Source organism: Gallus gallus, chromosome 2, assembly GCF_016699485.2.
Source record: "Gallus gallus isolate bGalGal1 chromosome 2, bGalGal1.mat.broiler.GRCg7b, whole genome shotgun sequence".
NCBI lineage: Eukaryota > Metazoa > Chordata > Aves > Galliformes > Phasianidae > Gallus > Gallus gallus.
The window spans coordinates 129,352,846-129,370,409 of record NC_052533.1 but is presented as its reverse complement, the minus strand read 5'-3'; the positions used below and the strand labels follow the sequence as shown (position 1 = coordinate 129,370,409).

At 33.9% G+C, this 17,564-nt stretch overlaps 1 protein-coding gene across 49 annotated transcripts in view; it reads right to left on the bottom strand.

Moving 5' to 3' along the window:
• RIMS2 (regulating synaptic membrane exocytosis 2) overlaps positions 1–17,564 on the bottom strand; it is a 445,399-nt gene that overhangs the window by 128,018 nt on the left and 299,817 nt on the right. For 18 of the 49 annotated variants that reach the window (XM_040696415.2, XM_040696393.2, XM_040696396.2 and 15 more), the window contains 7 exons: positions 17,286–17,393; positions 13,554–13,619; positions 11,150–11,212; positions 5,302–5,373; positions 3,628–3,807; positions 2,375–2,484; positions 1,558–1,590 (listed from right to left, as the gene is read on the bottom strand). In XM_040696415.2, coding sequence (XP_040552349.1) covers positions 1,558–1,590; positions 2,375–2,484; positions 3,628–3,807; positions 5,302–5,373; positions 11,150–11,212; positions 13,554–13,619; positions 17,286–17,393 — 632 coding nt within the window. The remainder of the gene's footprint in view (positions 1–1,557; positions 1,591–2,374; positions 2,485–3,627; positions 3,808–5,301; positions 5,374–11,149; positions 11,213–13,553; positions 13,620–17,285; positions 17,394–17,564) is intronic. The other 31 variants (XM_046937976.1, XM_025148071.3, XM_025148068.3 and 28 more) reach the window with 6 other exon arrangements.

Here is a 17,564-nt window from a genome sequence, read left to right as displayed (position 1 = left end):
ATGTTCTGTCACTGCTAAAAGTTAGGTAATCTTCTGTTCATGTAGAGGGCTATTCTTTTTATAGAAGAAGATTAGTTCCCTTAAAGAAAATGTAAAATCCTAAAGATGGATAGAAAAGGCCTCAGAATAAAATTACATTGTAATTTGAATAAGATCTCTTAACTCATTATAGGAAATCACATAGAATACTGTGTGAAAGCTGGATAAGTATGGACTCTGTTTTTAACACCACCTTAATATATGTAAAATAAAATATGCAATGTGTCTAGGTACTGTACCTTGAGTCTCTTGTGACACTGATTGCATTTTAAAACTCTACTAACTGTGGATTTCAAACTTTTCCATTGCCCATATTTTCCGAAAAGACCATTTTAGACAGAGGTATAGGAAAATATTACTCAGCCTTTGAGTAAACACAAACAGAATTTCTCAAGTCCCATCAGTACTTACCAAAGAAAATAATTCTAGTAATCCTATAAAAAATAATTATTTCATTGTATTTATTGTATTTCTCACTATAAAGCCTATGTTGTAAATAAGATTGCTACTCTCTCTAATCAAACACAGTAAAAATTTACAGTACTTCACAACAGCTGCCCCAGAGAGCTCACAGTCTAAGTAAATATGCTAAGCAGAGAGCAGGGTAAATGGTAAAACATGAAATCGTGTATAGCAATGACAGTAAATATCAGGTGATTAGATGAGATTATTTCCTGGCACATCTAACTGTATTTCGTATTAGCATTTCACAACACATAAGACGACGGAGAAATGAATATACTAGTGTGATGATCTGAGAAAACATTGTTTCCTGTCATGAAGTTTTGCTTCCAAAATGGAAATAAGCACCATAAACACTGCAAATACTAAATTAAAAAGTCTGATGAGACAAATACAGTTATACTACATATAAGACCCTCAGTGGTATAACAAAGGACTGCAATTGATATCTTATGTCTGGTTAAGCAAATTAAAAGGTTTCAATTGTAAAAAATATAAGGGGATATAATTTCAAGAGGAAGTATTATCACTTTTTTTGAAAGGCTATCTTGATTCAATTTTTTTTTTACTCCTATATTCTTAAAAAAATACTAATGCAGCAATTGCATAAATTACATTTGCAATAAAAATGTGGTTTTGAGTCAGTGTATGGTTGACATTACACATGTCAAATAGCCTCATGTGCTTAAATGTCAGTATCTGCATGAAGTACTAATCCTGAAAAGATGCAAATATTTAGATTAACTGCCTTCAACATAACTTGAAATACCCTTATTTGTTTAGTGTAAATCATTTGTTTCAAAAATGGGTACGCATCTGGGTACTTTTTAATGATTATTCTGTTCGGATAATTTCACTTATTCTTTTTTCATGTAGAATCCTGTAAAATCTATGAGTCATAGGTCTGAATATAAAAAAGACTGAACAATTATCGCAATGTTTCTGACTATGTCTATGCAATAAAGTAACATCAATTGCAGTTGGGTTTATTTTTCCCCGACAGAGCCTCTCAAAAAGGCTTTCAGATGAAAAACAAACCCTCCTTTATGTACAGACCTTCATAAGGTTCTATCTCCTTGTCTCCATTGTCTAGGGAAAGTAACAAAACAAAAAAGAAACAAAAAAGGGAACCAAAGCACAGGGGTTAAAAACAACATAAGTTTTATAAAAGATACAATATACATGTTCAGAAGGATTAAAAAAAAATAAAAAGGAGCGCATATGACCATTTAAACTGATTTTGCACAACACATTTAGTTATCGAAAGTGAAAAGGTGAAAATGTATTTGCTATCAAAAATGTGCCTACACTCCTTTTTCTAAACATTTTGGAAGATGCCTCCATTGACCAGTGCTTTTATGAGACATTAAAGATCAGCACAACAACAATATCAGTAAAGCATGAATTATGAAATATCTTGCTGGCCTTTCCTATTTTAAAGATTATTACCTCTTTCCTTGCTCTTCCTGTTTCAAGGTGAAGAGGTTTTATATTAGTACTCTGTAAGATATACCATGTGAGCCCACAAGTGATCGGCTACGCTACTAACTCCCAAAAAGAAGTTTTATCACTAAACAACATTTCCTGCACCTGTTGAAGTCAATGACAAAACACCTCTTGAGTTCAAAAGGAACAGGTATGCTAATAGTTCATCTTGGTTCATATTGTTGATCACTACTGCAATGGTGACGATCCAATTCAGTCAAGAGTACAGTAGGTATTAAAATATAATAAAATACAATACAAAATACAGTATTATCAAATCCTAGTTCTGTACACAAAAGTTCAAGAGTTTTAATTCCCCCCCAAAAATAAGAAACATGACCTCCATGAGCATTTTGCAATGTCATTAAAGAGAAAACCACACACTTACTTCTCTCCAACGTCCCTTTTGGCGGGAGCTGTGGTAACTGCCTGCCCCTTCTTCCTACTACTGGAGTACTTGATGGACTTGTCTGAACAGACCCAGTTCGAGGATGTGACCTATGAGACACATATCAAAACAAACCACAGCAATTAAATGGCACATTCATCCTTAAGTACCTATAAGAACTGATAAAAGTACTAATTAAGTTTTGGCTCACTTGGGTCCTTTGCATTCCCATAGTGAAACTATTAATTCTTAAAACAACAACAAAAGAAATATCTTTCTAGAAAAAGAGAAAAAAAACAAAACAAAACAAAACAAAACCAAAGCACATAAACTAAACTAAGGCTAAGCACCCATAAGATGATTGTTTGCACAGCCAAGCCAGAAAATGTACTGTATGTACATTCATGTGCATATGGAAGTAACACGTGCATGCACATACAATTATTCACAGGCCAAATTCAACTATCTTTATTCAATTTTTATTTGTTTAAGTTCCCACTGAGTGGTAAAGATATTATAGGGATTTAAATAAACAAAGTAATAAACTGAGGAAAGCTGCTGGGATTTGACCGTCACTGGGGATTTGATGGTACTATCACTCACTTTCAGAAAGCAAAAGAATGTATTCTGCAGTTCCAAAATAAGGAGAAGCGTGCTGAATATCTACTAGACCAAAATGTACTCATCTTTTTATTTCATTATGTTTAAGCTCAGAGTAATGTATAGACATCTGCAAAGTGTCAATCAGTAAAGATAAAGTATTTAACAGGAACGATACAGACTATGGCACAGTAAAATGTAGTCAGAGAAAATGGTGGTTAAAATGGCAGTTAGAACACAAAGTTAGTACAGTCCAAATGAAGAAACATTTTTTTTTAAAAAGAAAGTTTCATTTGATGTTATGATGGTTCTTCCATAACTGATGTCTGATGAACACAAACAATTTCTCATTCTGTAAGATAAGAATATGATAGTTATGAGGTGCTTCATGTGGGAAACTATCTAGGATTCCTGGTCAATGAGAAATCACAAACAAATGTAGTTAAATACTGTTAGTAGACAATTTAAAATGGCAGCCACACCATTATATCCAGAGTAGAATATAAATAGTGTGTTGACACTGACAAGGTTAGTATCTATTGCTACTAGTGATCAGCTAAGGATGAGAGGCGATACCAATTAGCTACTGGGAAAATAAAATGGTGAGCTGGTGGGGCAGAAGGGGATTAGTCTGATTGATTTGTCTGTTTCACCTCGGTAAGGCGGGTGAAGGAGGGGCAGATCTTCCAGTCATTAATGAAGGCATCGACCTGATGAGGTTTGAGTCAGGACGCTCTGTGGATCGGGAGCGGGAGTTGGTCCGCTCTAGCATAGGACGTTGCTCTGTTGATCTGGATCTTTGATATGGCTGTCTATCTGCTGCTTCACAATTCCTGTAATGTTAGTCAAAAAGCAGCTCGGTTGACTTTTCTATTATTGTTGTTGTATTATTGTAAAATATGCTGCATGATACTGGTTTGGAGAAAGTCATTTTGTTATGTACATTTTCTTTGGTAAATTTCTGAGTTTGCTTCTTGATTACATACAGTTTTTTAAACATGTATGTTTTGGTTTGCTCCAAACTCTTGATAAATGGGCTGAAATGTTTCCAATGTCTTAGTAATGACTATCTATGCAATAGTCTGTTTCCTGGCAATTTCTGAGTAAAAAATATTGTTATTTTGTAATTAATACATTATCGTTGGAGGAAAATAATAATGACACAATTAAGTCTCATTGAAGCTTAACTGTGCATTTTGTTTGAACATTTTAACTCACACGACTAGATTTTTTTCAGACTGCATTATCTTCAGAGGTGGTGCTCTTTAACAACTGTCTGTGGGAAAGTCCACAGCAAATTCAATCACGTTCCAGATGTTATAATTAATATGTAGCACTGTTAAATGCTACTAAACTCAAGATGCCTGCCAAAATACTGCCTAGGCTATAGCAACAGATCCATATGCAGTACACAGACTACAGTCAGAAGAAGATCTACAATGCCATTAGTATTGGCAGAGGTTCTTTGTAGTAGACAAATACTGGTTTACAATAGAAAAAATATAAAATCTAACCTTCAACCTAAAGAACAGCAATTAAAACAGCAATTAAAACAGTCAGCATTGGAGTCACAACAGAGAGAAAGCACACTGATCAGAAAATAAATTTCGGGATGAACCAGTTTCATCTCCTACTATCACAGCCAATTAATCATGTGATTTCTTTCAGAAATTAAACAAATCTCACCTTTCTTGACAATGTAACTGTTCTGTTTGCAAGGAGTAATAATGGCTAGCAATGTGCTAAAACAGATAATATCACAGTAATTTTAAAAGTAAAAAATACACCCTTCTTAAACCGCTTATTAATTTCATATTCCTTCTATGAGAGTACCTAATGGCAACAGAATAAACATCATGAATATATATATCCTTCTGGTCTTTCTCTTGAACTGTGTAGTGCAATTTACAATGAAGTCAGAGTGACTGGATGTGCAACAAAAAGCCAAACTTTGTTTAGTATCAAAAAAACAAAAAGAGAGATACAAAAGCCTCATTATGAGGAGTCTTAGGGTCATTAACTGCACTTTTTTCCTAAACCACCATACTGAGACAGAATTTAGCTTTCTCTATGGTGGCTAACTTTGCTGAATGGGTGGATGCTCGTTAAAATGAATGTCTCTTCATTTCTTCCATGAGGTAATAACTGGTTTCTTTGAGGATAACAAGGAATGGCCACAGACAAGTTCAGAATAATACCATTCACCAAGAACTTATGTCTACAAGCTCATAACAAGCAAACACACCACAGCAAGAAACATAAGCTAAGGCACTAAAATATCAGAAGAAAAATACAATGAGCCTGGCACAAAACCACAATAAAATTACCTCACTTCTTCTTCTATCAGTTCTGTTTCTGAATGGGAAGCTTCATCAGCAAAAACATCCACTGTCTCGCTTCTTTTACATTGTGGGCAGACAAAGAAACACAACCTTAGCTTTGATTTGAATGTTGCTTGGTCTGGGTAACTTTTTAAGAGTTTTCAGTGCTATAAAAGGTGCACGGTGGTTAAAAAATAGCTTTGACTACGGGAATGTGAAATGATTCCTTAATTCAGCATAACTGCAGTAGAGAAAGCAGCAAAGATCCAGACAACCCATCCCTATCGTTTATAACCACATGCGTAAGATTAGTGAGCCCACAGAGATTTCCTTTCTTCTCCTGGTCTCCTACCAAAAGTGGGTATCATTCCATCTCCAATTTATCCTTCCCAAGGGCAGGACATACAGAGGAACAGGTGAGCAGTAAACATGATTCACTTAAACACTTCATAAGAAGTTAAGCCTCTTTTATTTCTTTCTCCTAAAGCCTCATTCTCTTTAGCTGTTAAATAAGAAGTGGCTTTTAGGATGTTAGAGATCTAATTCACTGCCTCATTTAGAAGGTAGGAAAACTTTTTTTACCATTAAGGCCAATACTAATGGCTTAGAGGGCATGTTTCTGTTCTTTCTGTACTCCCTGAAAGAGTACCGTGGAGCCACTATATCTGAAGGCCTCATTTTTCATATTCAATAGTTAATCTAAATATTCCATTTACTGCAATCTGCACCTGGCATTTACTTCAGATGAAAAAACAATTGGGAATTCCAGTAAGTGAAGGAGAACGCAGATTTTGGCAGTGAACTTTTTGCTTTTAGATCAACCTTTGGCACCACTGTTGCTTTTGTAGATCAGAGGATCTGAAGTCTAAGTTGAATCTTGAGGTTCAGTTATTACCCTCAAGTTACAGGTTTAGATGCTGCAAAGGTCTGAATACCCACAGTGTAGCAAATGAAATGGTACATAAGTACAATGACAGCCTTCTGTGTGAAACCATCCCTGTGCGGCTTTTAATCATACACATACAGAAAACAATTAAAAAGACACATTAGTGTCTAGAATGAAATGGGCATATTCTTTGTTCTAATGTTTTGGTATTTTTTTTGTCCTTTCCACAGTAGAAATGTACTGCAATATCCAGGTCTTCAGAGAAGAAATGTCCCCTTTACAGAAATAATCCCACTCCAATAATCTGCTTGAGCAGCAAAGCTCCCCATCTAACACAATATACAACTATACATTAACATCACAATTTGGCCATAGGCACAGAGGGGGAGTTTGAATTAGAAACAGACATTAATGACTTTTCAGACTACATTCTTGAGTGCTTATGCTCCCAAGATATCCAGATGATACCTCTAGTCTGACGGGAAGTCATAAAATAAGAACCACTGATTTTTAAAGAGGAAAAAATAATAGTCAAGGTATTCAACAGCCATATAATATTTTAAAGTACACAAAAGCTGTTTATCTCTGCCAACAGACTTGTCATTATAAAAAATAACGTTAACAAAATGTCAAATAATGACTTTCCTCCTCATAGTATTGCCTAAGATAACATCCTTCTTTGTTCTATCTAAGAAAAACAAGCTTGGTAGGTGGGCCATTCCTCTGTCAAAATCTGCGAGACTTGTGAGCATAATTCTCACACCAAGGAAAGAGTAGAGCAATGTCTACAACTTAAGCAAGCACATCTATCACACTGAAACTGTTTGAGCACACTTGCAGGAAAGTTCTGCAAGCAATAAAAATTTAATTTTACATTCCAAACTCATCCAAATTAGAATTAGAATCCCATCATATCTAGGTAGCACTGTATATTCTAGTAACTAAAATATCTAATCAAACATGCTACAACATTTTTTGTTAACTACTGATTTATCTGCATTGTTCTACACTCATATTCCAGGAATTTCTATGGATAATTTTATCCCACTGCAGAAAGTAACCATTTCTGATTTTTAATTTTTCAGGTTTGTTACTTTTCTTAACAAATAAAAAGGAGAATTTACAACAAGTCTGTGCATTCACTGATCTAAATTCACGTATAGAGGAAGTTGTATAAAAGATAAACATTTTTTCCACAGTAAGCTATTGTAAGATCTTACAACACAAATGAGCAATTTTTCCTCAAAATAAGTGAAAGGAGTTTGTTTGAAATCCCACGTTTAGTCTTTACTGTGTTCAACACTAAAAAAGTAGACTATGAGATCATGCCAATCAAACTGTAAAAAGTACTAGGTTTTCCTTGTAACAAAAAACTGAAGAAATAAAAATAGAATTGCTGTAGAAGTACTATACACTACAATTAAGCTCCTAGAACATCTTTTCTTTTTATCTAGAAACACTGAACACAGAACAAAAAAAATACAACAATAAATTTTCTAATGATCCTAACTTCAAACTTCAGCTAATATTCAATGGTAATACCTGTCAGTGTCTGTGGATGGTTGCTGGATTTCAATCCTTGGACATGTTATTCTTCTACTAGCTATAGAAACTTTGCTGTTTAGTCACAGACACAAGATCCTCTGTTAGCATAACATAAATAAACATGTCTACAAACAACTGAGATTTCCAGTATCAAGCAAACTTAAATTTGAGTTGTAAGTACTGTAATTGAAAATGGGAAAATGGGAAATCGTTGCCAAAATATTTAGATGAATTGGTGAGAGATCAGCCTCACCAAATCACTCATTCATACCTTTATAGGAACTTAATATAAAATTGTGTGCTATGCTTTTTAAAAGCAAGAAACGTCATGCTTTTAAATACACTTGCAAAATAAAAGCAAGAATTAAAGCATTGTATATTTGCTGCAGTAGTATTCAACTATGTTTATATATATGTAAATACATACACACAAATATGCACATACAAATACTCACACACATGACACTGTGGTGTATACAATAACTACAGGTATATCTACATGACAGTCACAGGAATGACTACATACAGCACGCCGTTATCTGAGCTACTTTTCTACTAGTTAATGCAGCTATGCAGGTAAGCAGAGAACTGCAATCCTAGGCACACTGTGCTCTTCACTGCTACGTGCATACAGCTACAGATACAAAAACAGCTGCTTGCATTTTGCTTAGGTATCAGTATATGGCACCGCAGTCATTTAGTGATTCTGTTACAGACATATTTAATCATACTAACACATGATAACATGACACAAACACTAAAATGCTTAAAGTACATAGAGCTGTATCTATATAGATTTACTCTTCATAATATGTTTCCTCATCAATAGATTTTTAAAAATACTAACACACAATTTCTCAAAAACAGAACCTTCCAGGTTGGTATTTCCTTACAGAGAGGTGGATAAAAGAATGCAAGTGGTATATATGCTGTCTTATGTCTTACTGATTTATTCAGTTCATTCTGTTAAATTTCTCATACTAATATCTTTTCAGATTTTTCTATTATGTCTGAATTATGGAACGTATGGAGCAGTTCTTTCAATACTAATTGAAAATTCAAAGAGATTTAAGTAGATCTGTAACACATTAAATATTTGGTTTACATGATTGTTTCTAGCACTTGGAAAATAGTTTTTATTCTATATTGCCAGGTGCCTTTTACAGTACTTTTAACAGCTATTTCAAGCAGTTAGTATCTTTAACATAGACGCTCAGTTGACACAAATTGAAGAATCACACAGCAGAAACAGGTAACTCCTGTAAGTATCTATCTTATCTCCATAACAAGATTCATTTAAATATGTTTATGATAATATGGTTAACAATCAAAAGCTGGGAACTCAAATTTCTCTGAGAGAGCTGAAATTCCTATCCTTCCCAGCGCCCATCTAGATCAATTCTATAATAGAATATACTGATGAAACTTTCTCCAATATATTAATCTAAATTTGAATAACTATATTAGAAATATTCCAAAGTTTAAGTAACCTTTGTAACTTTCTGACACATTTTTCCCCATTTTGGAATAAAATATTTCACCCACTCAACTTGAATATGTGATAATAACATATGAACACAGATAGAAATACTCAGAGGCTCCAATGAACACCTATCTCATGGCAGAAGAAGTGGTATGTAAGACACTGTATAGAAAAGTTTTCCAGAAAAGCTGGAATGTTCAAAGGAAGTTCAGCGCTTAAGAGCGCTTAAACTACAGACTAATAAAGTGAATTAAATGTATGCTCAAAATCAAGCATGTGCCTAAATACGCCCTTGTAGTTTGCAGGACTAAATGTAGAATCTGTAAAGCACTTGTCCTTGATGGTTGGTTTTACTTCGCATCTCTTAAATTTAACTTGATTTGTACCTGGCACACTCAGGCCACCACAGAGTTGGCTTTTGTTTTTTTTTTCCCAGTAACATTATAAAAGACCAAAAACGTGGCAAAAATTTAATAAGTATCTCAAATAAGGCTTAATAGTACAGATACATGTTTATCTGTCTGCTTAACTTCTGTCGATAGACCCTAACTCTGACCCCCCTGAAGGCAAAAGGCATTTTATCACTAATGTATAGCCAAAAGATTACTGTAAATCCACCTAGAGAGAAGAGAAATTTGCACTAACAGTGTTGTTTTTTACCCCAACTTGTAAGCTGAAAGTCAAAATAGTCACATTATCCGTTACTCTCTGAATTCCTTAAATAGAACTATTGTATTAGCAACATCTATTAGACAAATATGAATCGCACTTTTATTTAAATAATCTTAGGAGTACCAGTAAAGTGTAAGTAATCCCTCTGGTATATGTTCTGTTTTCAGTATACAGTATCATCTTATATGGCTTATTTTATGCAACTGAGTATAGCCTTACAGCTTTCCAATTATCTGCTTCAGGCACCTATCTGCAAATATATACATTGACTTGTATGGCCAGAAAAGAATAAATAGTAATGCAAAATTAAAAGTAGGGTTAATATTAAATTTACTGCAAAAAATAACCCAAGGCATAGAATTAGTTAAATATTCATGCACAATTTACATCTTATTATTTGTATGCACAAAACTACAGCTTTTGAGATACCAATATAAATTATTATTTTGTGTAATTACACAACAGATGATTTTGCGTTTTGTAGCTCCAATTAGATTTCCTTAAGGAAAACTTCCCAGCAAATCAGTGGGAGTTTCACTTAAGAACTTTCAGATTTATCAACAACCTGGATCCAAATCATATGTTCGTTTTAGTCAGCTAAAATACGTCCCTGGCATAGTGTATCTTATGAGATACAGAAAGGCAGAAAGAAGCAAGCTCTGCACAATCAAAAAAAAAAAAGAAATAAGTAAAAATAAAGATGAAGAAAATGTTTTAAGAGTAAAAAGAAAATGAGGGAGAGGAGGTAAAATCAGAGCGTAAGTTTCTGTGAGCAAGATGTGCGTTCCTTTCATCAGGAGCCAGGTACAGCTGGGAAGAACTGAAGGGTTTAATGTACATAGAGCTTTACTTGGGTTATGCATCAATCACATGGGGAGACAGGTTAGACAGTCAGATCTGGGACTGCTTCTAAAACTCAACAGTATTAGGCCTCAAAGGCACATGCCCCAGCAGTACAAACGTAGGCAGGTATTATCACTCAAAAAGCCCATTTTCATTAAAGCAGACCTTAACAGTGAGAACATATTTTAAAAATAGTTCAAACATAATTAATGTTCTCTTTCTATTTGTTACTGAATAAAACAGCTTAATCTTGAAAAAAAAAGACTAGCACATAAATGTGCCTTGGTTCTGAGTCAAGAAAGAAAGAGATAATGAAAAATGTACTTATTGGGAATAAATTTGGAACAATAATAAAAGAAGTCTTATAATAAAGATCAGAACATGTACATTTCAGCTACATCTGTAACACTACACTCTTTACTTACCCATAATTTTCAGCTGAACCATTGACTATATGATCTGCCCATGAACTTGCACCATTGTACCACCTTTACAATGCAGTTAAAATAAAGAAGTGTTATAAAGAAACACATGTATTATTAATAGCACTCTAATTTATATGACATGTCCACTTCTCAATAAAATGTGAAGCTTTCCAAACATTTCCATAGTATTTCATATTATCTCTTAGGTATGAACTTTTTAATTAAAAAAAAAAAAAAAAACAATAATTTATTTTTTCATGATAGAATTCTTAATATATTCCACCTTTAGTTTTATTGGCAGGTTAGACATGAATTTCTGCTCCATGAAGTCTAAGTCTTTTTAACACAAAAGTCTTCAATTTTTCAATGGCTACAATGTCTTTGAAATAATTAAGAAATAACTGTGGAGATTTAACATTCACAAAAATAATATTACATGTAGCAAGAATTTAAACGTCTTTCCCTTCAGATACCCAACTTTTTCAGATGCATTCATTTTTCTTTTTGATAAAGTGTTTGGTTTTTATGGTTGTTTAAAAATCAGAAGAAAACTCACTTGACTCAGATCAATGAAAACCAATTAGATTTTATATTATTCTTCCAGGTATTGAACATGGGCAACCTAGTCATTTGCAGAAGCACTTTATAAATAAGTTGCAAATAACATGAAAAAATACGTAGAAACATTTTCTCTTAAAGTAGAAAAACAGAAAAAAAGAAACAATGGGACAAAAATGATTCTTTGACTTCAAACACCAAGAGATAACATATTTAGGCACCTTAACCCCACTATGTTAGAATATGTGCAAATCACCGAATATTTGATTAAAAAGCTTCAACTCTGCATCTGGAGTTCCAGATTTTCAGGCTATAGCATTCAAACTGTAGTTATCCTGCTGCTCAATGATTTTCAATATAACAGTGGGTGAGAAGCAAGACTGGGATTTTCAGAAAAGATCAAGTGACTATGGTGTTCCCAAGATGAATATAAGTCTTTTTTTGACTATATTAAAAATCACAGTGAAATTCCGCAGGACAAAGTCTTTAATGGCTTGAAAACACTTATCATAGGGTTTTCAATGGATTTGTTCCCAGGGACCATAGCAGATGCATGGAACATTTCTTGCATAACCTCATTTTTTCTTAACTTCTCAGGTTTTAGAATCTGAAGTTTTGAGATATGCTCATTAACTACATGATCTCACACTTCAGGGTCATTATGCTGAGGGAAGGCAAGAATGCAGAATGTACGAATGTCATTTAGCTGCCCTTGTTTATTATATATATTTTTGAAACATTTGTAGCTAGATCAATGGCAAGATGAAAGTTGTTTAGTTCAGTGTAATTTAGATTAGGTTTAGATCTAGTTTAATCTAAATTAGAACACAGCTGCACAAAGGCAGGTGTATCTCACAGCTGCACAAAGGCAGGTGTGTCTTTACACTTTCCCTGATCACATGTATCCTTAAAACTGCAGCCTGTGTCTCCAGTTAGCCAGGATTTTAGGAAGAACTTTCTGTAAAACTGCTTTATTATAGGCACAATATATATTTGAAGCAAGGCTTCAAAACTGCAATTTATTTTATTCATAATAATGAAATAAAAACAAATTTTTGTGCCTTGCTTTACCTGCTCCTATACTGTATACAGAGATCACATACTGACTTAAAAGCATACACAGAAATATTAAAGCTGCTATTCTATAAAGGGATAGGAAAATCAACTTGCTTCTCTCTTTGCATTTCTTTCTTTCTGAACCTTTTAAACATGAAATGCTGTTTTCAATTGATATTTCCAGTTGCACTCCAAAAGTTTTCAGAATACACTTTTGATTTTTGTTATATTATTTTCACTGTGATACGCTGTGTGGAACAAAAACAGTACTTCTGGTTCCAGCACAGCAAACACTCAAAATCATCCTGAGGACTTCGCATCCTTTTTAAGTCAATATGAATGTTAACATGTCAAAACTTGGACACTTTAAATCACTCAAGGTATTAAAAGAGATGAACTGGGGGTTCTAAATTTTCCTCTAACAACTCACCGTGACCAAAAGTGTTAGCCATTAGGAATACGCTGCTGCTAAGTGGGGAAAAGCTTTCAGTTGTACCAAACTCCTCTGTACTATTCAGTTCTCCTCCTACATCTTAAAACGAACTTTTTTTTTTTCCTCAAGTTAGATTTATTCTTTGCAAAAAAAAAAAAAAAAAAAAAAAAATCCAGAGTGAAGGCAATGGTGAGCTAAAAGAAAAAGCATCACTTAAGGCTCTGGAGATTAGCTGGCCTGTATTTTAACAATGCTGCATATAGTGCACTGTAAACTTAAATATCATCAGTCTAGGTGATTAAGAATTTTAGATTCTTCAGGAAAAATGTATTATTAATCTTTATCCTTTTTTATTACCTTTCAGGAGTATAGGTTGTATCATCGTAATATGTATTAGGCACTCTTCTCTCATGCCTAGTCCTCCTGAATATGAAATAAACAGCACAGATATTTCAGACATTTTAAAGGGTGCTTATTTTAGGATATTTTCCTATACTTTACTTTGAGTATAGCAATGAACATAGAACACGTTTATCTACTACATGTTCAGCAGTATCTTCTGAACGTATCTCTCCATATATAGGTAATTTTAAACTTCTACTTTCAAATTATATTGAGATACCAATAACAGCATATTAAGGACAAACGACATCGGTCAATACAAGATCATTTCACAGGAGTGAAAATTTATATCAGTATGAAAATAGGATTTAAGCAAGAAGGAAATTTCACCAAGAGTAGGATACGGATGATACAAAATTTCTGACTGTTAAAATGAAAGCCAGAAAACAAAATAAAAGAAGTTTGTTTCCTTAAGTGATACAACAGAAATTCTGCCTGAAATAAACAGCACATTTCATACAAAATGTGCAGAAGCCACCTTTAACTGCCTTCCAAACTCAAACCTTGAAGGTTAAGTGAAAAAAAAATAGCACAGAGTGTGGTGTTCTCAGTGACTAATCTGAGCTATGAGAGAGAAAAGTTGAGAACAAATTTCATACTGTGATACTTTCAGCAATTTTTTCTTTGGGAAGAACTACTAATACTGGTAGGAAAATAGCATGGTTTCATTTAAAAAACAACTCAGATAAGAATCCTGAGAACATTCTGTTCTTGAGATCACATGTATATCAGCCAATGTTAAATGGGTCAGTGTCAAATTATAAACCAGCACGTATAACTCTAGCAAACTGTGAACTGAGGGATACACATAAAAATGTAAATAAAGCTCTACATGCACAGGCACTATGGCTCATACGCGTTCAATCTGAGTAGTTCCAGAGGTATGAACTGATACTAGCTAGTGCTACCACACTATCACATTAAGGAGCCAAGGAAAATTGGTGTGGGGTACAGAGCTGCAGGAAGTTCTTGAGAAAGTCAAACGTCCAAAGAGCACTGAAGTCACTAAAGCTGTGTCTGTGCTTCTTGTCTTAGGCAATTGCTGGAACAAGCATTTTGTCAATGCCACCTCCATTTCCTTTGGGAGGGAAATAGCCAGACTACTTCAAAATGGGGGAACTATCATAAAAAATGTCAGAATAACGTTGTCAAAGAATGAATGCAGAAATCAAGGTTCTTGATAAAGGAAATTCATCCTAGAACCAATTAACTAAAGACTACTGAATTTGATAGACAGTAACTAAAACAAATTTCAAGTAAGAGCAAAGATGAAAGTGAACGAAGCAGTCAACTCTTTAAGGAAAAATAAAAAAGCTGCTTGAAGAAATCAGAAGAGTACATGGGTGGCTGTGAATGACTACCAGATAAGCAATGAAGGAGCAAAGCAGGCAAGTAATTTTGATTGATGCATCTGCGTGACCTATTGGCTGCAGGACATCCACACTGGTGGACTCATAGTGATTTAACTCTGTCCCAGATGAAAGACTCTTCAATGAATGCTTGGCAAGAGAACAATGTTTGAGATTTTGATAAGAGCTGAAACTGAAAATAGTTATTTCACATTTTAAAAAGTGAAAGAAAACAGGAACAGATGTGGCTGCTTGATATCACTATGACATTGATTAAGTAGAAGGAGCTAAGAAGATGGGACTAGCGCTCTGACTTAGAAGGATAATGTATTTTAAGATAAGCTGGAAAAAATGGGAAAAAAAAAACTGTGAAGAGAGATGAGGAAATGTTGACTAAGAAGCAATTTTTCATATATTTCCAAAACGTAAAGAAAAGGAAATTACTTGGGTTTCTTCAATGGATAATGAGAAATTGGATAAATGTTATGCTTTAAATGATCCTTTAATACCGAGAGAAATATTCTCAGAACTTGAAAAGATAAACTGGATAAAAAACTAGGAAAAATGACAGTAACGGTGGGGTACTCAGCGTAGCTCATGTCTGAAAAGATGACTAAAATAACACAGGAAGCCTCGATTGAAGAGGACCAGACAATCCAGGATCAGTTCCTAGGCCCAAGGAATCTCAAGACAATGCTCTAATGGGGTGCTGGGGACATTTAATTTCATCTCAGATTTTCCTTTGTGACCCAAGAGGTATTAGCGCTAATGAGCCCCCACTTAAACAAAGCTCTGGAAAACATTTATTCCATCTTACTGCTGAAATCCTGGCTTTTTCATCTTTACGATCACTTTACTACTCATCTTGGTCTTTATTTAGTTGATTTTACTCTTTTTTTTTTTTTTTAATACAAACTAATTTCTGTAGAAACAAAGATGAAGATTTGCAAGTCAAGATCCCCAAACTAATTTGATAGTAGCTTCCAGTTATCAGAAATATCTGATACAGCTATCAGTCTGAAACAAGTGCAGATAAACTAATGCAAATGCCAGTAAAAAACTAGGGCAAGTAACAGTATTTAAAATTAACTGTTGAAAAAGCATAAGTATGAGTACATTTCATCACATATTTTCAAAACAACAAAATAAAAATCCTCTATTTCACACGGTTTTTATACGTAAACCAAACTATTAAGTACACATTTTCTTCACATTTCATGTAAAACAATATCATTTCAAAGTATAACTGAGTTCTAAAGCTTATAATGTCTATTATATTATAGCTTTGGACAATTTTTGAAAAGCAGCATTTGTTTAGTAAGGTACTTTAAGAGTTTTGGATTCTGTTTCTGTATCCAAAATTAATTTTACACCAACTAAAAAAAAAAAAAAGGTTATAAATGCTTTGAATCCAGAGCAAAAATTAATAATATTCTCAGTGAAACTTCTATCCAGATGGAAGTGATGAGTTTAATATATCAAGAGTTCTTTAGTGCTTGCTACGGAAAATGTCAAAAAAAGTCTGTTATAAAGGCTAGTATGGCCACTGCTTTATGCCTGCTACTTGAGATCTGAAGCCACCACCTCCTTTTAAGTAGCTTACAGTTTATCAGATTTAAATCCTTATTTCTATTCACACACATTTTTCTGTTATGCAGTATGTGCTGAAAATACCATAATCACAGTAGGACTTTTTACATTTGTAGTGCAAGAACAGCATGACATATTTCATATCTTATAAGCCACTGTATTTCAACCATAATTATTTCACAGAAATCATTATGGGTTTAACTTTTCACTATGCTACTTTTCAGATAAAATCAGGAACACTGATGGTCTGTAATCACATACAGTCATCGTGAATGTATACAAGTACTCATTAGTTACAGAATATGCACTATACAAATATCTGCAACATAAGCTTGTACATTTCACTCTATTTTTCATTTAAACAAAGTATGAGATTTCTGAAAGACTCAATTTCTGTGCACTTTGAGGTAGATAAGCATTTCCTCATTATTTCAAAAAGAATAATAAGTACTATAAGCACTTTGGAGAATGCTGGCAAAAATAAGGGTTATACAAAGACCCTTATACAGAACAACCATATCACCTAATTAATGAAATTGACTTTTATAAAACTCTTCAGCTTCTCTTAGGATTTTGCCATAGTCTCGAGCAGTTAGTCGTAGGTACATATATATTCACAGAGAAGCATAAGACACCTTCGCAGTGTGTGTTTATTAGTTAAAACATAGATCATATTCTTAATTTGGAAACCACGGCACTGCCAAAATATACAGGGTAGAACTAAGAATATGCTCCACATCAATTATACCTCTCAAGATCATAGTAAGCACCCTCAGAATAGGTACGGCACATCTTACGGGAGCGAAGTAATCTGATTGCATCTTCACAAAAAAGAGGATATATTGTGTGATCCTGGCTGCCAAAACATAAAGGGTAAACACAATGAAAAGCAACACAAAGATGAAACACAGACAAAACAATATGAAAAGAAAGGAAGTTCATCAACAGAAACACCTGAAGAATATTCACTGGAACTCTGGTGAATTTAGCAAAACTAATGGTACTCTAAAGTATTAACGTATTTTAG